The sequence below is a fragment of the Ammospiza nelsoni genome, chromosome 18, assembly GCF_027579445.1.
Source record: "Ammospiza nelsoni isolate bAmmNel1 chromosome 18, bAmmNel1.pri, whole genome shotgun sequence".
Taxonomy (NCBI): domain Eukaryota; kingdom Metazoa; phylum Chordata; class Aves; order Passeriformes; family Passerellidae; genus Ammospiza; species Ammospiza nelsoni.
In genome coordinates, this window is record NC_080650.1 from 3,519,820 (window position 1) to 3,540,761 (window position 20,942).

The following is a 20,942-nucleotide window of genomic DNA, read 5'->3' on the forward strand; positions in this document are numbered from 1 at the left end:
GTCCTTAACAGCTACCAGAGGTTCTCAAACAGCTGTTCACAAACAGTACTGACCACACAAACTGCTACTTTCAAACCAAATGATGAGTAAATATCTATCCAGGAGCTGGATCTTTACAAAAACCAAATGATGAGTAAATATCCATCCAGGAGCTGGATCTTTACAAAAACCAGCGGTGTTCAGTGTCTGAATGCTGACATTTATGCCTTTATCACTTATCTGAGGTATTGATGGAGGATTTTAATCTAGGATATAGGGCTCAAGGTTTTCAAAGCAGAATTAATTGAATTTACAAGCCATTCGGAATATTTTAGGTCTATGATGTTGATTCAGCAGAGGAATAGGGTGAGAGAAACCACAAATACTACAGACAAATTTCAAGGTTAGCATTGTTTGGGCAAGGCTCAGTTTGTCCATCCTTTACAGAGCTGACTCTGGCTTTAGAAAGGAAGTCTCACTTACCTTTGGATGCTTCTCAGACTCCCTCTCCAGATAGATCACTCAAGTATTATGTATTTTTCATTTATTCACAGCAATTCATTATAATAGCATTTTTAAATTCTACAAATAATGCCTTGAGGACAGGCCACTGCTGAAACCCATCTCCAGAAATGTTTTTGGCTTCTGGGACACCAATTGCTGCCATGCAGTGCCTGGTTAGAAATACCTCCCATGTGTCCAGCAGAAAATACTCAAATACCCATTTGGAGGGAAGGCTTTGGATTCATTTTCTCTAACAGTGTTTTTATTTTCCCCTCCCATTTTCATCAAGGCAAGGAAGTGGCTTTATTCTTTTCCAGAAAGGAAGAGAAGCTTCCTCCTGCCACTGCCTTTCAGCAGGTGTCAGCACTGCTGCTCCTCCACCCAGAGCTTTGCAGTGCTGATGCAGTTTTTCATCTTTAAAACCACACAGTGCACCATCATCTAAGACAAAGGCGTTTGAGGAGGAAGATAAATGACATTTCTGCTCTGCAAAGCCACAGACAGAGCAGTGCAACGAGGGCTCCTTTGTGAGTTAAGCCCAAATCCAACTCACAACCTCTGTGTTAAATGATGAATGCTAACCTGGTTTATGGAATACACAAACCAATCCCACACCATTTCAACACAAAATGAGGTGATTTTCTGCAGTTTTATGAGGTACATACACTCAGATTTCAGATACTTGCCTCCGTTAACTACTCTCTGATCTGCTCCAGAGTTAGGGCTGAATTCTGAAGTGTGGGATGCAGACCTTGAGATGGGTGGGCCTGATCCAGACTGGCCCATCCTCGGTGAGTTTTGTCTTCCACTTCCCCAGGACAGGACATCTCTGTTCCTCTGTCCAGGTGGAATGTATTTATTTTCTCTGAAACACACCAAATTTCTATCAGTGTTGAGACACAACTGAGAGGCAACAAAAAGCTCCCCATTTTCTCTCTTTTTCTCCCATCAAGCCAAGGGGGAAAGTCTAAATAGTATCAGATGTTGACCCAAGAGTCACCTCATGAATTGGCTTTTGATAATGGCCACACAGTCCACTTTATGAGCCCACAGCACTGAAGGATTAGCAGTAATGCCTGAAATTCTCCAGGACACACCGAAACCACTGCCCCTTCCTGGAATTTGGGACAAATTCACCACGGTGACAGGTCAGAATGGGGAAGTTTGTTTCACTACAGAGATAATACAGGGCCAGGCAGAGGTGTCCAAGTCAGCCTGAGTGCCAAAAGCAGCACAGGATTGTTTACACAAGGCTCCAAACCTAATCAAGCCTGCTGAAAAAGCCCAGTATCAATGAGCAAACTGCTACAGCACCAAAATACCTCCATAATTTAAATAAAAATACTATTCATAGTGTACTCAAGTACCTAGTGTTCACACCATGTCCTTCTCTTTCATTAGCATTTCTCTGAACAGCAGTATATTTTTCTTCTTCTGTCCTTTCATCATTTTCCAAGGCAACCCGAGCTTTGTATTGGGCACTTGATTCAATTTCCTCTGCTAATTGAGTTGCTCTGGCTTCCCGCTTTAAAAACTCTTCTGAATTATCTCTTTCTAATGGCACCCTAAAAAGACAATGGAAAGGAAAAGAATCTCTGAAATGCATTCAAAAGCACAAAGGAGTTACAAAAATCACACAGTGTTAGTTCTAACCGAGTCAGAGGAGGAAAAAAAAAAATCTTGCTCCTAAGCCAGTAGACTTGCTGTCTGTTTTTTAATATAAAATTCCTGGGCTGGTTTGATATCATGGACAAATTCAGGGTCATTTACCTGCTTAGAGAGCTGAGGACAGGGTGTAGAATTTTCTACAGGATTTGTAAAATCCCCAGCCCCTAAAGCTGTGCAAAGCCTCCAACTTTTAACATGGTTGAGAACATCAGGAATAAAAAGCCTCAGACTGCTGTTTACATAAGAAACTACTCCAAGAGCCCAAATTTGAATTTTTTTGAGCTGTTTACACATTGCCAGCAGACACAATCCTAGTGAAACTAGAGACTGACATCCTTACTGCTTTGATAATTCCAGCCATAGAATTTCAGCTCTCCCAGTTCTGAAGAACTGCAGAAAAGATGGATGCAACACTTCAGAGCCCAGGACCAGAAATTTCTGAATCATCTGTGAGTGCCAGGACCTCAATCCCATTCTTTCCATGTCTCTCTCTATGGCAGGCAATGGAATATTGCAAAAATCACCCCACAGGAAAGCTACCAAGTCAAAATTCAATACATGAGCACTGAAACACTGAAAAACCCAACCAGGGATGGGATCATACCTGGCACTTCCTTCTGCCACCCATTTTTGGGGTTTACCTGTCCTAATGTTTGTCTCAGGTTTTAAAAAAACAATATTTTTCCCTGATTTTAACTTGCAAAAGTTGTTCCACCAACCTTACTTCAGAATAAGCTACATAAAAATGCAGAACAGATCTGAGGCTTGGGCATTATAGAACCACAACTGCCCATATTTTGAATAATATAAAGAAGAAAAACAAAGAAAGTGGGTGGAGATCCAAGCCAGGTATAGAATAATACATGCAAAATTGCTCAAGTGTTGGTGGCAGAACAAGGGAAACAAGTGGCTTTGCCAGATTCCAATCCAGCACTCAGCTACTGCAGCACAAGATTTCCCCCACATTTTTGGCCAGTCAAAACATTTACTGGCCTTATCAATGGTAACTGCAGGAATATTTAATAAAATCCTTCAGCATAAAGCTTTGGCTCAAATAAGATTTACAAGAATGCAAACCTGGTCCCAGGCACCTCTGTTAATAACAAATGAAGGAGAACAGCCAATAATCCTCATTTATTTCAAGTGAGTGCAAAAAATGAAGGGATATATGGCAACCTAAAGAGGCAGGGAATGATTTCATGTTTTCTACCAGGGCATTAAAGATGAGAGGAAGGGGATGGACAGGATGACATTGTTCAGAACCCTGGAGATGATCAATACATTTGCTGGAACACAAAGTTGTACCTTGATGCAGTTTGACAAACTCTACCTGCTACTGCTTAGCTCTAGGAAGAGAAAACAATCAAACAAGAAACCCTTCAGCTGCACATCTAAGCATTTCATGGAAAATCAGCAAAAGAGCTTCCCAGTTTAGCAGACTGATATGCAAAGCAAGTTGCTTGACTAGAGGGGGGAAAATGGAATTAATTTAAAGCCACCTTCATGTTTTTAATCTGTTTCCATTAATATCCAGAAAGCAGAAAGATGGAAGACTAAAGTTCAAAAGTACAAAAAGTACTTAGAGCAGTGAAGGGAAGGAAAGAACAGCTTCCCCAGGATTCAAACATAAGCTGATTAGGACACTTTGATTATCACCATGTTACAGGTCCATTTGCACAAAACACAGAAATCACATTGTTGAACCACATTGTAGAGAAGTGCATACACACAGAAAAAAAATCAAAATATTCACTGCTATTCCTTGATATTGAAAAAATAGATTTCTGCTTTGGGGGTTAAAAGAGTGGGGAAATACTGAAGCCATTTCACAATGGCTGTGAACATCTGCAGTCCATTTGTGTTGCAGTTGCAGTGAACATTAGAGCTGCAGACTCTGGGGAATAAATCACTGCCAGAGTAGCCAGAGCAGCCTTTATACTACTTCTATATTCCAGTTGTTATTATATTTAACTAAAACTTTAGTTAAGAGCTGGACAAGTCTGCTAAACAAGCACACAACCCCCAGCCTGGTTATCAGCAGCTTTTCAGCATTCCAGGATCTTCCAGATCAATTGTCTCAATAAAATCAGGGTTTAGCCAAACTGCTCTGCTAGGTTAAACAAAAAGCTGTAGGTATAGCAGCTACATACAGATTAATTCACAGCTTTCCACCCTATTCCTGGAAGTTTCTGCAAGAAACAAGCCTTATTGCATGGCTAAATTCAGAAAACTCTGCAATGGCAATGAGCTGTGCCCATTTAAGGGAATATATAAAGATTTCTACATCTAACTATTCACAGAAAGCTGGCAAGGTTTCTTAAGCACCATTCATTCATTGCTTTTGCAGTTATTTGATTCCACAACTTCAGAAACTATGCAAAAGGAGCTGCAGAATATAAAGTTTGTCAAACCAGGGAGAACATTCAATACAAATCTAATAACAAAATATTTTGGAACTTACGTATAAGAAGATAAACTGCTGTCATAAGTTGACACTACACCATAATTTTCTTCATTGTAACGAAACATGTCATTGGGATCCCATCCATTAGACTAGAAGAAAATGATGCTTGTTTTTCAAAATGACACTGGAAACACATTCCCTTCAAATGAAGGGCTGATGGCAGAAGTTGAAGCTTCTGCCCTTTTTTTTTTTTCCTGGGCCTATGAATTCACTGTCCAGATAACAAAGTTATTAATGCCACAGTTTATTTCAGGGAGCTTTGTTCACCAGCTGCACAGATCCTACCTTCAAAATTCCTTTTTTTTTTGTTTGTTGTGAGTCTGTATTGTTTTTTGAGGTTTTTTTAAGTACATGCTCACTCTGTATTAGAAGACTACTGGCTAGCAAGATATACATACATTAATATCTTTTTTGCTTTTTCCAAAAAGTGCAAATTAACACTTCTGAAACTTTTCAAAAGCACTGATGGAATTACCTGAGATGCACCACAGGCAGAAGACTCCTGTTGATCTGCACAACTCCCCCACTTCAGTAAAATTGCTATCACAGCACTCAAGCACAACAATAAATGCTTTGAATATTTATAAAGGCACTGAGAGTACTGGATATTCCAATAAATCTCAGCTCTACAGTATGGACACCCAAACTGACAGGAGACTTGTTCTATCCATAGTTAATATGCTCTTATCAGTAACATTATCTCCTTGAACACACTGCAGGCTGGACACCTGGCTACAAGAATTTCTGCTTGAGGAAAAGCTGACTGCTGTGATAGATGAGGAGATGGCATCTGAGGCCACATTCTCCATCTAATGATTCATAATCTGAGTCTGTCCCTGTGCTTGGGTCAGGCTTCCATCAATTCTCTCCCTCTGCAGCCCAGGGACACTGAGCTGAGCACAATCTCCCCATCATTTCCAAGTGCAATGACAGTCAGACAGCAATGCTCTGATTAAACATAAATCACTTTGGGGCATTGCTGGATTTGGAGTCCTTAACAAAAGCTGCTCTTTGGCTCCTGGAGTCCAACACAGCTCTCACCACAGCAGCTGCCATTGCTCAGAATTTGCCAGAAGTGCCATTTGAAAGGCAGCTATTCTCAGCCAGATCGCTCCAAAGGGCTGTGGCAGCTGCTGGCAAAGACTGAACATCCACCAGCACAATGCAGGACAGCAATTCTGCTCCTCCAAAGCTCATTAGTAAATTGAAATTAAGGAATTATTTCAAGGCATATCCAGGGAAACAGCTCATTTTGTACTGCTGGCCAGAGATGATCAAAGCATCACTCACGACATCGGTCTCCAGCGCCTCCAGCTCCTCGGAGGCCGTGTTCTCTCCTCCATCCCAAGGTTCCAGATCCTTCTCCTTATGCTCTCCATTCACTTTAGCACTGATGGCTGAATCAGTAAAAGCATCTGCAACAGAAATGGGGAGGGTTGGGACCAGTGAGACCAGTTTGGGTAAGTTTGCACACTGGTTTTGAGCTGAGGAACAGCCCAAACACAGCTGAATCACAGCACAATATCATCATTGCCCTTCTCTTGGAGCTGCTGAGAAAGGTGCCTGTTCCAGATTAAAGTCCAGACTAACTTCTCCCATATCAGCAAATAAAATTATTTTCAGTTATTTCAAAGTGTTTTCTATGATTACATGTATATTTGGGAGAGAAAACGAGAAAAAAAGACAACACAAGGATCCCTATTCTTCTAGAAATCCAAAGACTTGTATAAAATTCTTTTCCAACCAGCCCACACAACTGCACGCCACAATGGTGTGGAAATACCAAAAAAACAGGAAAGCAATTCCCTAAATGGGCAAAATGCAATTTGCCTTTCAAATATCCAAATTTATTCTATTTCCAAATTTATTCTATTTCCACAATTCCTCAACACACCACAGGGCAATTATCCATCAGCTTGGTGCTCCCATTTCCTGTGACATGAACACAGGGGTTTCCTCTCCTGCCAGAGTTTTTCCAAGCAGCAGCTTATTCAAATCACATAGAAAAATTCAGAAACTCTCTATATTTTGTTCTCAACAACATAAGAGAATAAATAACCAGTAAGGTTCTTCTATTGTTTATAAAAATTATAAAAACATCAAAAAATAAAGATCACAAACATTTATTTTGACTTGTTCATGTTTCATTCAAGCCAGACTTAAAAAGGAATAATATCAGAGTATTTCAGTTGCTGTAAAAATATATCTAAAGCCATTCACTAAGCTTTTGTATTTGCAAGCAACTGGATCTCAGAACTACATAAAGAACTTTAAAAAATCAAATAAGCTTGTTGTAAGCTCATAAATAAATAAATCAGCCTAAAATAAATAAGTCTTCAATCCAGAATTTCCTATCATCATTCTGCTGATAAAATAAGGAGCAAACATTGCAGACCTTTAGAAAAGATGAAATCAAACCACCAGGCAGTGCCAGATAAGGAAAAACGTGGCCTAAATTAACTTCTGGCAAGATCTAAAAATCTGCCTGAAAAAAAATAAAATGAACTTTAAAGCTATTATGAAAAGAATTCCCAACATATGAAGTTGGCCACTGATGTAACAGCTTTTACACAATCACTGAACATGTTTTGGAGAGAGACTGCTGATACTGCTTTTATTCCTGTTTTACCCAATCTCACAGTGAAATTCTGCACATAAATTGGATAAAAATTCATTGTGCTTGATCTTTCTAATAACAGCCAGCACTATCCCATGAAATGCTCACACAAACAGCTTTTAAAATATACTTTATTATAATATGTACTATATATATGTATTCAAATGTCATCTGAAACTACACAGAAACACAGTGCTATAACTCATAGTTAAGCACTAGCTAAAGAGGATATTTTTAAGAATTTTTTAAAATGTAAACTCTGCATTTACCTTATCAATACCCCATGGCTTAGCTCAGATAAACCAGCACTGTTCCTGCCCCAAACATCATTAATTCCATGTTTTATTTTTGCTCAGACTGGGACATTTCACACCAAACCCAAGTTGCAGGCTGTTTATGTCTTTTAGGAAACTGAAATTTGTTTTGTGTCTCTGGGAATGGAGGGAGCTCCTCTCCAGTGAGATTAAATAAATATGAATTAGGAGACTGATGGCAGCACCTGATGAAGGCAATCTGTTTTTCAGAAGGGTGTTTCCTTAATTTCTATTAAATTCCTCCAGGCAAACTCCACACAACTGTGCCATTTTGGATACTGTGAATAAAATACCAGCTTAACAAGACTCATCCACTCAACCCACTAATTTTCTTATTTAAACAGCCACATAAACATTCAGAAGCGCTGTTATTGTAATGATACAGATGGAAAAAACACCCAAGTCAAAACAAAAACTCCACTATCAGCAAGTGCTGCAGGTCTGAGTAGGATGTGTGCAGTCACTGCTGAGTTTCCCAGTAAATTCAGGATATCTCAGGAAGCTCCACTGCTCTGAGTTCCTCTCTCATTTTACAATTAAAATCACAAGTGAGGCTTTGCCTGTTTAACCTCTACAACTCAAAGAAAACCCAAAGACAGGAGAAATTCAAGTTACAAAGGCACTCCCAGCCAGACAATGTGGTCTCAAGAGCATCCAGGCAAAGTTTAAATGCAGCAGGATGGTACCTCAAGGCACAGATCAGAATTTTCCTGGAACAAACAGCAGGGCAGGCACATGGGAGACCAGAATTAAAAACCCAGCAAAGCCTCTCCCAAAATTAATCAGCAACAAACTTGAAAATGAATGTAAAAATCTATAAAAATAACAGTTTCCAAAACAAAAATGTGGCAATTAGGATGATTAATGAAGTAGAAGGTAAAGCATGAGCTGCTGCTGGAAGTGCTGACTGGCAGAGCAATAGCTGACAAGACACTGCCCAGGCTCTCCCTTATCTGGTGCCTCTTATCTCTGAGCTGTTGAAGGAGCAGTTCACATGACACCTTGACAAGGCCAAATTTTTAATCAATCTCTTTTCTACATGGTAAAACCTGAGTTAAAGATCAAATGGGACCTGGTGAAACAAGGGGCTGAGGCTGTAACACTCAATTAGCCCCCACTGCCTCTGTACCTGCTTAATGTGACATTTCCTAAGCTCAGGAGCTGGGTATCAAAGACCTTGTTTTAAAGCCTGGTAAAAAAATCATTTTTCATGAATGGAAAAAAATCCCAAGGACAGCTCTATGCAATGGAAATTCATATTAAGGCAAATTAAAAATACACATTCTGCGAAAAACTCAGCTGGGGCAAATTCCTCAAGTGTGTGCTGCTAACTGAGTTAAAGCAAAAAGTGCCAGAGCAGAGCAATTAAGAGTCCGGGTTTAATTAATTTCAATGTCTAACATGCTTGTTTTCACAAACAGATTTTGGTGAAGAGCACAAATGTGCAATTAAGTGCCAGTCTGCAGCTGAAATGCCATTAAACCAATCAGTGCTACGTGCCAAAGGTGCTGATGGCACCCACTGAAGCTTTGATCAAGGCAAAGTAAACTGAGGTTTTACCTCAAAGGTTTCAACAGCAAACTCTGATTTGTTTTGTAACTCCTTACTACTGATTTGAAACATTAAAACCAGTTAGCACCGGCTCTGCAGAGCCAACATTTCCTTCCTTTGTTCAGAAGATGCCTTCTGCTATTCCCCTTGCAACACTTTCTCTGGAAGGATGCCACTCTCAGAGCTAATTCAAGGAAAAACTTAAATAGCTAATTCTCTTCTGCCTTTCTTTTCATTGCATTTGTAGTATTTTCCTCAGCATGTCAAAAAAACCATAAAAACATTGCAGAAGTCTTTTACTTTACCAGTAAGTTATGATGTTTGAATTGTCTTGTCTTTAAAGAGAAGCCAAGAAGGCAACTCCAAAGCCTGACTGAAATTTGAATCCCAAGCAAACCAGCTCTGAGGACTGATCAGTGCTCAGGGCTCCCAGGAAACAATTCTGGTGTAGAACCAGGACAAACAGAACCTGATTCTGTTTGTCATCAATGAGGAGCCCAAATCTCCCAGCAGCAGCAGCAGGATCTCAGCACTCAAAGGTGAAGCAGAAAGATTTGCTGATATTAATGTACAGCCAAGGATTTCAGCCTGCACTGACAGTGGGGTTTTAGCAGCTGATTTGCTAAAATCATACAGAAATCAGTGTCAGCCCCTCTTTAGGAGCAGACAGAACAGTCTGGAAGGGGAATGATGGGTGTTTATACAGCTTCAGCTGAGCTTTCCAGTGTATGTTTCATTCATCAGCCTGCCTGTACTGCATCAAACCTCAATTCCACAGAGAGAGACCCTCAGGTGATCCCTCCCCTTCCCCTGGAAGCCAAACAAGCACCCCAGGAGCTGCAAGGCCTGTGCAGGCTGACAGAGCTGCAGATGAAGGCCCAGCAAACAGGGACACATTGAATTTTGGAACATCCACAGCCACAACACCTCTCTCTCTGCAGACTTACCAACTTCTCTCCCAATTTGTACAATCTGGGAAGAGACCAGGCTTTGCCCAGGGGTGCCTGTGAAGGTGCAGAGTCATGCTTGGCACAAACCCCACTGTGCTGCTCCAGTCCCACCCCATGCCTGCAGTGCTGCTCCCTCCCTGAGCTCTCTGGGGGGGTTATCAGCTCTGCCCCAAAGCTGCAGGGCTGTGATAGCACTGGGAGGGAGCTGCCTGGCAGCCTCTGGCAGAGCCTTTTCACACACAACTCTGTTTTCCTTCTTCTGAAAGGAGACTCCATCCCGCTCCCTTTCTCCCCACCTGCTGCTCTTCCCCATTCCCCTTCCAGTCTCCAGAGAACATCTCTGCTCCTCAAACCCATTTACCCACATTCCTCCAGCCCAGCAGAGAACAAACACCAGAATAAAATCCACAGCTACTTATTGGGAGACCAGAATGCATTAAAATTTTCAAAACAGTATCTTCTGCAGAAATTTATTTAGTTCAAGGGCTCCACAAAATCTAGAAGTCTCCTACAGGGTAAGAAACTACACAGAGAGAATCACAGAATATTCTGAGCTGGAAGGGACCCACAAGGATCATCAGACACCAGGTAAGTCTCCCAAAGGAGAGCTGATGAAAAGATCTTTTATTTGACTATGATTTTAAAGCCTTTCCAACCAAGTATTCCCAAATTCTCCTCACCTGTCTGTGAAAGCCAAAAAAACATTGAGGGTTAGACAATTCAAAAGTCTCTGTTCCTAGGTAAGTGTAACCAGAGCACCAAGCAGGGACAATCCCCAAAACAAGGAGCACCAAGTCCTCAGGCAGGAGTTCAGAGTCAGTTTTCACTTTAAATCATTCCAGCACCACAAAGACTTGGGTTTATTTACAAGAAGAAAGGCCTTTCATGTTCCTAGTTCCTTCACGCACATTCCCAAACTTCCAACCTTTTGAATCCTTATTTAATTTCCCAGGAAGCAGAGAGCCCCTCATTGCTCTAATGTGAAGGTGTGATCAGAGACTGAGGTACACTTTCAAGTGTCATTTCCAGATAATGTATTTTTGGGACAAAATGGAAAGCAGATTAATTCACCCACTCTGACTTATCAAGTTCTGCAGCCTTCCAGTTTATCATGCTCCAAGTTTTTATGGCTTTATTTCAGCTCTCCAGTATTTAAGAGATTTAGACTCAGTCATTCCACCTAATAAAGTGAACTGAGGGATTGTTCAACCTGAAACAGTAATTTTCTTCTAGAAAATATCCATTGAGCAATTATTCCTAGAAGCAGTAGCATACTCCTCATTCAGTCTGCTCAAAATCTATAAAGATTGGGTGAGGGAGAGCCCAGTTTGCATTTACATTAAAGTGATGTTCATACCAAACCCATTATAAAACAGCTCTCATGTAATTTAAATTCCAAGTCCCATCCAGAACCTGGAACTTATCTGCATTTCAATGCTGCATTTGCTCTGACATTATGCATCATCATCTGGGAAAAGCAAAAAATTCCTTGAAACAACAAACCTCTCATTCTGCAGCTTTAGATCAGGCAAGAACAGGTACAAACACAAGGTGAGGAGAGAAATTCTCATTAAATGTCCTCATCTCTAAGTCCCTGCTAATGGGAATAAAACCTATGTTCCAATAACCACTGAGCTCCTGTGACAGTTGTTAATCAGCCTGTAAATGTACACAGAGATAATTTCACCCCATGCCATAAAAACCTGTATTTCCTTTTATTCCTTATCCCAGCAAATCAGCAACATTAGGCATAAAGACTCTGAAGATTTGCTGCCCAAAACCTGAGAAATCTGCAAAGGAATAGAACTGACTCATGAGCTCTCAGGTTCCAGAAGAATAATCAGGGGCTTGGAGGTCAGACATTAGAAGTATGAAGACTGCCTGCAAAATTGTTTGATTTGAACAGTTTCAATGTCTTCAAGATTTTAAGATCTGTCTCTCACCTCTCTGTATTTTGAAGAGCTTTACCTACAGGTCTACAAGGAGTAAAGGAGAAATTAAAACACAAATAGAGGATTTTAAAAGAATTTCTAGCTTTGTTGGCAGGAGTATTTATGGAATATTTCTATGAATGCATGTTTAGACATAGATGTTACCTCAGTATAGACTCGATATATCCTAACTCTGAGAAATTACCTTTTTCCAAAGAGTTTTTGTATTCAAAGATTCTTGTATAACACTTAACAGAGAAATTTAGAATGACATTTCCAAAAATGTGTCTGCCTCCCATAGAATCTATAAAATATTATGTAAAACCACTAAGGGCTTTGCTTTTCAGACACCAAAACAGCTACACAAAAATACATTTTTTTTTAATTTATGAATTTCTGATTTCACAAGGTGCTGAAGTTTTGTACTCTTTAAGAATTACAAATATAAATATGAACTTCAGTATTTGGATCCTAAAGCATCTACTATGAAAAATTTTGAATTATAAACTTAAAATATGAACAAAAAATTTAAAACAAATATACCTCTTCTGGCATAATTGGTATCCATATCCTTAAAATGCACCATAACAAAGTCTGAAGACTTGAACAAGATACTCTCCAGGATGTCCTCCCTTTTTGGCCCCAAACTGGATTCTGCAGTTTTCCGATGAGCAGCATCAACCACTAAATCACACTGTGGGAAATACAAACACAGGGCACTGCTTTATTGCACAGCCATGCCCTCAAAAATGTGCAAAAACCAGGTTTTTACAATCTGCTTTAAATCTAGGCATGAACAGTAAAAATAATTCAGGGTAAATATTTAATTTTTTATGAAATGTTGGTTATTTGGTATTAGGAATTTTAACAACAGGGAAGAGTCAAAATGTAAAAAATTACCTTAGGACTGTAGGTTTTAAAAACTCCTTCATATATACCACCATTTTTCACCTGTACTTCACATTTGGATCCCTAGAATGCAAGGAAAATGAAAATGTAACTTTCTACCAACATGACAAATAACATTACAGTGATTTTCTAAAACATGTGTTCTTTACATAGGTCCAAAATGTAAAAATACAGCTCAATTTTTAGCCAAATTTCCTCATTCAGCATCTGCCCATTTATAAATCCACTGCTGTGCTCTGCAAATTCAAATAGCTGGGTGTGTATGGGCAGTTCTGAAGGGATTTAAGATACTCACTGGAGAATATTTGGTCTCACAAGACTCTTGACCAGTTAAACACACAAAGGAGGTTTTGTGCAAACCCCAAATCTGTGCCTGTGTGGGTACAAATAAGGATAAAAGCTTATCCTGGCCTCAAGCAGATGTGGGACAGTCTGCCTTACTTCATTTTGCCAAGTCAGGGCTTCCCTTAAAATCTTGGGAGAAAGGTTTCTAATCCCTATAAAATGAATATAATAAAATAAATTTTATTTATCCATAACCTCTCCAAAGACAGGAAATTCAAAATACAACCAGTGCACCTAAGAAATCTGCTGTAGCTCTGCAAATCAGAGTTAAACCTCTCCAAGCCTAAAATTTCTGTGATCCTTTAAAGCTCAGCCTTGGCAAAAAGTGTTTCAAGTTTAATATTTACTCCTTTATATTACAATTAGTGGATCAGTTAACAATTTCCTAGGAACTATTATTCCAAATATGAAGACTTACAACAACTGATGTGAGTATGTGAACCATTCTCATGTTTGCATAGATGCCATCAAAAGAAATCTGAAAAATAAGAAAGCCATCATGAATATTGAAGAAATTCCAAAAACCAGAGCACCCAACCCAGCACACAGAAAATCTCAGAAACTTACTCAGGCAAGACAGATGGAATGTTTATTATTAAATATTAATATTAAACATGCCAGGGGGGATTTTCAGAGGGCCTTTGACTTTTTTCTGACCAGTTAAAGATCTAACACCCTCCCAAACAAGCTAAAAATCCCAGGAGAGCCCCTAATGTCACTCCATTAAGGAAATTCTCTGGCTGGCTGAGTGCAGCTGATAGGCTCAGATTTGAGGGATGTCAGCAAGCCTTTGTTTTTAAACAAAAAAATAAGCCCTGCTGGTTTTAAGAACCATCAAGAGAATAAAGCACTTGCAGAGCTGCAGAAGCAAAAAGGTGTTTTCAGGCCTGCTCAAGCTCATCCTTTCATCTCCCAGCCCTGATTACACACATTAACAGCAGCTAAAGCCATCAAATTGTGGAGTGCTAAATTGCCACAAAGCCTATTATTAATTTAGTCCAAAGTAACTCAGTGCAGCAGCAGCAGGACCTGCAATCCTGACTGGGAGAGCTGGGCAGGTGTCCCCAGGCTGCTGGAGGACACGTTCACCTCAGTGCAGCTGCTTTGTTGCAATACCTGGTACTTTTTTGTGTTGATGCTAAAACAGCTCCTGGGATCTCACCACATTCTGAGTTTTTCAACTGATAATGTATTTTTAACTGTCACCCACTTTTCTGGGCTGAACAGACAAGTTTGGGGACAGCTCGAGCTCTCCAGACCAACATTTGGGGATGTTTAGTGTTTGCCTATGACCTTTTCCACCAATTTTCCTCAAGGCTTCTTTAGTTTTTCTCAAGTGTCCTGGTATCTTCAATAAACATTTATGTAAGCAAACTGCAGTCCTTTTAGATCTTCCTGCTTCTGCTCCATTCTCCAAAATTAGGCATCTTTGAAAACCAGGCCAGCAACAAATTGGCAAATATTTGATTAGTGAAGTTCAAAGATTCACTCTTTCAATCAAGATCCATGAATTTAGCTCTGATAAAATGATGTTCTGCAAGTCAAGTCACATCTATGCTCCAGTAATGCACAACTAAAGCTGTACATTGGAGCTACTGAGAACAATGGCTCAGCAATTTTATAGTAAAGCTAAACAAAGTAGTTATTTTTATTTCATTAAATGCTGCCTTACTGTCATCTGTTTGGAGAAGCCAATGTTAGAGTTTTCAGATAGGAACTAATTCAAAAAGCACTGCCTTAAGTTAAATGTTATTTATATTTACAGCTGTAATTTCAAGAAAATGCAGAATATTTATATTAGTGCAGTCAAAAGTTTAAGTGAACCTTCCCCCCTTCACCCTCCCAGGCGATTTAAATGAATGTGAGATGCTACTCTTGAAAAAATTATATTTCACTCTAAAGTATCCACCCACCAAGGAAAAAATGGAGAGAATATTCCAGTATCTGCCATTCTGCTAAGTTGTTTCCCCAACCCTGCACTGGCACAAGGAGCAGAAAGCACAAACTCACCGTGGGCTGAGGGGGTCCTTTGCCACTGCTGCGGCCTCTGCAATGAAACACACACACGGCAGGTGAGTAAAGAGCTGCTGAAACTGCTCCATTTCCTACCCAGCAAGAAGCCCAAACCCACCCCAATTTAGGGCTGAGAATGGGTTTGGGAAAAGCAGCACTCCCAGAGAGCAGAGCCTGACAAGGACCCATTGGGTTTATCTCCAAGCTGCTGACCTGTCAGCAGGCAGCGGGGTACCTGTCATAATTTAAAGGATAAAATGAAGAAAATACTCAATTTATAAAATCAGAGGAAGAATAAGAGTAAATTCCAAAATGGCACACAAAGGCAAGATCAGGCTCAAGCCCTACACAGCACAGGGTCCCATCCTTGAGCCAGGAGGCTCCAAATGTTGTCACTGTGTCAGATTTGGGCCACCCAAACAACTGACCCTGCCCTGACTGTGAGGTTCCACCTACACAGCTCATTTCTAACTAATTCTGTCCATTTCCCCAGAAATACCAGCTCCTCCTAATGCCAGTCTGTCAGTGTGTGGCACTCAGGACACCTGGGGATGCTCAGAACACCCTGACAAGGCTCAGTCTGTGCCCTCCACCCCAGGACCTGAGCCCCAAATCATCCCTGCAGCTAAAAAAGTCCCCAACAGCTCCAATTCTTCAACTCCACTGGTGTGCCTTAATTCCAAGCTCCTCCCTTGTACCAAGAAGTCCTAGTTTCAAATACTCCTTGTAGTGATTTAGATTTGTGTTATGACTTCAGGAGCACTCACTGGAATGTGAGGCAAAAATAAATCTTCTGTTCTATTAAAAAAACTCCTCAATTTTTTAAATAGACTCACCTTACTGACACACAACCATTTCAATAAAGACACCCGAAGAATCATGCCTGGTATTATCTAAACAACACTGAAATCTAAATCCAGCTGGATGTCAGAGAATCATGGAATGGTTGGAAAGGACCTTGAAGATCCATTTTCATCCCATGGGCAGGGACACCTTCCTCTAGAGCAGGCTGCTCAGAGCTCCTGAACACCTTCATTAGATGCCAACTGCATTGAAATGCTTTTAAAAACACCAAGCTGGGGCTGAATACACCCTACCCCCCAGAATAACAGGCCCTTATAAAAGAGAGCTCAGAGGGTAGTCAAAAAATCAAAGGAACTTCTCTCAGTGAGCATAAATAACCCTTCAATAAATTCTGCCGAAATAAGCAAAGCCATCAGAGAGCCATGAAAGGCCTTAATGAGGAAAAAATGAAAAACCACTAAACTATCACCTGACTCATTTCCAACAAGCTTCTGCATCAGAACTGTGGGCTCAGAGCATCACACATGCTGAGGGCATTGGCTGATGGCAGAACTGCAGATTTGGGGTGCCCAGCAGGCATTTTCAGGATATTGCAGAGAGCTAATCTCACCCAAAAAAAAAGCTCTAATGCAAATAACCTTTATTTAACTACCTTAACTTTCCATAGGGCAGCTTCACAATGTCAGGCTTGCTCTGGAGCAAATCTCACCATTTACCAAATCTGACATTTGTTAAATGGCCTCTGAGAGAAGTGAAGCTTTGTGAGCACGGAACAGCATTTTTTGCATAATATTCAGACCCTTCTCTATCTGAAAGCCAATTTCACCAGATGTGGAACCCCCACAGCCCAGTTTGATTTGTCCTTCTACTACAATCAGAAATGTGATCACCATGGTCATTCAGAACTTGGCCAAATTCAAACTATTTTACCAGTTCCATCTGCTGCCCTCACAGATTTTAGAAGTTCCTCCTTTTCCTTCATCAGCTATAGATCAAAAGTGAAAGAGTTTTGTGTCTTTGCAAGAGAAACCACTCCCATTTTTAGTGACAAAGTATTCTTAGACCTGAAAATAACTGGGTTGAAAGTTTGGAGTATTCCCTCTAAGCATCAACCAGAGTATTCCAGATTTTCCATCTCTTACCACATTTCCAAAATTACTGCTCCTACCCACACTTTTTCAAGAAATAAACTGATTGTGCACATCCACATCAGCAAGAAGTCCCAGCCTCTACATCAGCCAAAAATTAAAGCAGAAATTCTCTGATCTACCAGGTCTCTTTATAGATCTGACCTCTTATTTTCCAGCTACAACTGTTAATCACAAACCATTGGGGAAAAAAAAAACCCAAACCAACACATTCACCAAGATGAGAAAAGAAATGTATTTACCAATCCTACCAATGCAACAATTTAGCCAAAACTGTATCTTCTGCTAAAACCAAGGCCACCAACTTGAGTTTCATATTCCAACAGGTGAAGAATCAAGTTCAAAGTATCATTTGACACATCTTTGATGCAACATATGAAAAAAAACCCTCAAGACCTTTCAAAAGGAGAAGGTAGATGGGTTTTGCCAGATGTTTAACAACATTTGGAACAGGAGAGTAACACAAAGAAATGGAGGTGGGGGAATCTAGGAAGGCTCAGTAGCAATTTAGCACTGCTACCTAAAACCCCATTTTCATTAGGGTAAATATGGCAAAATTTAGAAAAGAATTCATTTTGCATTGCAGATACATGGTTAAAGGTAAACCTGGGGGAAGGCAGGACAGCCTAGCAATCCAAGCTGGAAACCCTTTGCTTGGGGGTAGCAAAGTCACAAACTCAGGACAAAGTAACAACTGAGCAATTAAACTCAGTGCCAACCCCTTGGCTCCAGCAGTTCCACCCCAAGAAGCAAAGTCTCCATCAGGGCCCAAAAGCTGCACTATAAATGTTTTTTTTCCCAGCAGCAACTTGCACATTTTTTTCTATTTTTATGAGTATTTCCTCAGCATCCCTCACCTCCCTCCTTAGTGTTTACATGCCAAGTGGAGTGTTTGGATAAGCAAAACAAGGTCACGCATTTGTATTTTCCCAGTTAATGCAAGGGAAACAAAGTCACTCCTGGATGGGAAAGAGTCTCCAGTTTTCCTTCCAGCAGCATCTGCACTTTGAAACTAAGAAATAAATGCAGCCACGCTGCAATTAATGACTGGAGCAGAAATGTAGCTACAAAGAGTTGAATTTAAAGTGGGAATGGATGTTTCTGGAGCATTGACTGACATTGCTGCAGCTTGGAAAGCAAATTTACAGGGTACTCTAAAGAACTTTAGTGCAGAGAGCTGGCAAAGCTTTTCTTCTAAGGGAGAAATCTGAAATGCAAGGTTTTATTTCATTGCAGTGTTTGGCTCTATCAAGTCAAATGAATCGAAGATGTCAAGTGAAGATTATGCAAGAAGTCCTGCAGTTTTATTTTCTGTAGTTTTTCCCCAATATTGACATCAGTAATGTCAATTCCTGTCTCCACACAGGGTGACAGCTCCTACAGCATCTGGATATTGAACAACCTGACTCAAATCTGGCCCAGTGCACACCTGGAACCTCTTGATGGGCTTAGTCACTGGAGAACCTTCACAGACATGGCCATGAATCAGTTGTTAAATTAAAAGTTACTCAAAACCAGGGATGTAAAACCACCCCAAAGTGCTCTCACAGTGATAAGGAAAGAGGCCTGCAGGTTAAGCAGTCACTCTGCTCAGCAGTTTAGCACACTTGCACTAAAACCCACACAAAGATGTCAGAAGCAACTCAAAAATCAGGGGCTGGCACGTGTGAGCAGATCTCCAGAACAGCCACTGCCCTGAAATTCCAGCACCTTGAAATTCAACATTCCCCTTCCCTTCCCTCTGAACAGGATGGTCACCATGCTCTCAAGAAAGGGATGTCAAGGAAAAATGAAAATAAATTGAGAAGTTTGTGACATTTTCTTTAAAAACTGAACAATGGGGTGGTTTCAGTTTTAGGTTTTTATGGGAAAAAGCCATTTTTAAAGGGCAGTAACTGCATGTATTCTTCCCCAAGCCCAGTTAGGCAAGCAAGTTACCAAAATGAAAAATCCCTTCTGCCAAAATTGTAACAAGACAAGAAACATCAAACCCTGACCCTAAGGTGTTTTGCCTTCAGATAAAATAACAATGGGGAAAAATGAACAAAAAAAGGATGGAGATGGAGGAAGGCTGGGATAGATGCAACCTGCAGCCAGAGGACAGCAAACCCTCCTGTGCTTGCATAACAGCAAAACTCCACTCCAACACAGAAAGTGGATGTTAGATAATGTTCTGATAGCACAGGGAGCAAGTTTGGGAACCAAGTCTACATCTTCCCTAATTACAGCTTGCTGTGCTATTGGCATCTCCCCTGCAGCCCAAGCCCATCTGCCAGAGTGCACATTAAACAAACACAGCATCTCACTTGGGGCCTCTGTATCATAAAGGTATTAATCCTTCTTTTTTGTCCCAAACACCTTCAAGGATGCCTTCATTCCTGATTGTTCCTTTTGTCTAAAAGCAATTAATAGGGTGGTAAAGAACACTGGTTGTTGACACAGGATTTTACCTTTTCTGATCTGAAATACAGATGTGCAGCAGTGTGAAGCCATGGAGAGCAGAGCTGACCCTTCCCTCATGAGCAGAGGTACAAGGACAAGTGCTCAGCCCAATTCTTCCAGCAACACACAAAATTAGGCCTAGGACAGTTAATTATCAATGAGTTTTCTGCCCAAACTAAGCTTTCAAAAGCAACTTAGCCATGAAAAGTAATTTTTTTTTTCTGCATGGGAATGTTAGTGCTGCAGGGAAACCAGTTGCTGGGCAGAAAGCTTGACATACACTGGAGATGTTTAAGTTTTTATTCAAGAATATTAATACCAAGATGCAGGCCACTTAAATTTTCATTTTTCTGAACAGAAAAGCCATTCAGCTTATCATTCACGTGGCCAGATTTACAGCATGAACCATCTTTGAATTTGCACTCCCCAAAAGACCAAGTGCAGGTGTAGGGGAAGTTCTCTGAAGGTGCTCCATGGGGCTCCAGCAGTGATTTTACACATCCTCCATTCAGAAATAACTTGAAAAATTAAGAAAGAAAGAGCACCAACACCTCTGAGAGTTCATCAGTTGTTCAGCAGCCCCATCAGAACTACCTAAGGAGTTCTGAAATGGAATTTATCCAATGGAACCAGAAAGGCAACACTGGTTGGAGAAATCCAGTGGCTTTAATCTTAAGCTTAGGAGACAATTTGAAGCCCACGTGCCCAAATCTATGGGGGCAAGTGGTTGCCATCAGGCTGAATTTCAGAATATAAGCTGGAGGTTTTGTTGCCCTTCACGTTACCCTCTACAGTGCCACTGTGTGTTGGCAGGGACAGAGCCCAATAAACATCATGTCCCACCTAATGCCATATGTAAAAACTATTAAATGGGTGCTCTGAGCTGCTGAGGTATTGTTGTTGTTATTTATTTTGTCCTTCTCATACCATTCCAAAGCTCTTCCGCTTCCAGTTCCACTGGCTGGGAACAAAGTAAAACCCTATTTCCAGTGATGTCCAACAATGGGGCCACTGTAAATTCTGTTTTATTGCCAGTGCACAAAACCGAGTGGGAATAAACGTCCAGTTGAAGAGGAAGATGAATAAAACTCGAAATGAAACTGCTCTGAGTGACTGTGACCTTCAGAACTGTTAACGTCCTGCTCTGATCGTTTGTTATGACCCCCGCAGCCCCGGAAAAATCCACAGCACTATAGAGTTTATTATTTGAGGGAAAGAAAGGGGGAAAATGTGAGTGGATTTGCGTAGCTAATGATCTGAGAGCAGGAGCGGGATCAATCTTCCAGAGGCAGCGAGCGTGGGG

General features: G+C 40.6%; 1 protein-coding gene and 1 long non-coding RNA gene across 15 annotated transcripts in view; one reads left to right on the forward strand and one right to left on the reverse strand.

Moving 5' to 3' along the window:
• The window catches only part of ATXN2 (ataxin 2), a 49,496-nt gene that overhangs the window by 27,515 nt on the left and 1,039 nt on the right, over nucleotides 1–20,942 (reverse strand). For all 14 annotated transcript variants that reach the window (XM_059485135.1, XM_059485137.1, XM_059485134.1 and 11 more), the window contains exons 2-9: nucleotides 15,243–15,279; nucleotides 13,651–13,710; nucleotides 12,879–12,950; nucleotides 12,522–12,672; nucleotides 5,906–6,030; nucleotides 4,613–4,704; nucleotides 1,851–2,048; nucleotides 1,170–1,348 (exon numbers count right to left, since the gene is read on the reverse strand). In XM_059485135.1, coding sequence (XP_059341118.1) covers nucleotides 1,170–1,348; nucleotides 1,851–2,048; nucleotides 4,613–4,704; nucleotides 5,906–6,030; nucleotides 12,522–12,672; nucleotides 12,879–12,950; nucleotides 13,651–13,710; nucleotides 15,243–15,279 — 914 coding nt within the window. The remainder of the gene's footprint in view (nucleotides 1–1,169; nucleotides 1,349–1,850; nucleotides 2,049–4,612; nucleotides 4,705–5,905; nucleotides 6,031–12,521; nucleotides 12,673–12,878; nucleotides 12,951–13,650; nucleotides 13,711–15,242; nucleotides 15,280–20,942) is intronic.
• On the forward strand, nucleotides 15,135–20,683 carry LOC132081424 (uncharacterized). Its single transcript, XR_009419678.1, has 2 exons — nucleotides 15,135–15,304; nucleotides 18,564–20,683. It is a non-coding gene; the product is annotated as an uncharacterized LOC132081424 (long non-coding RNA).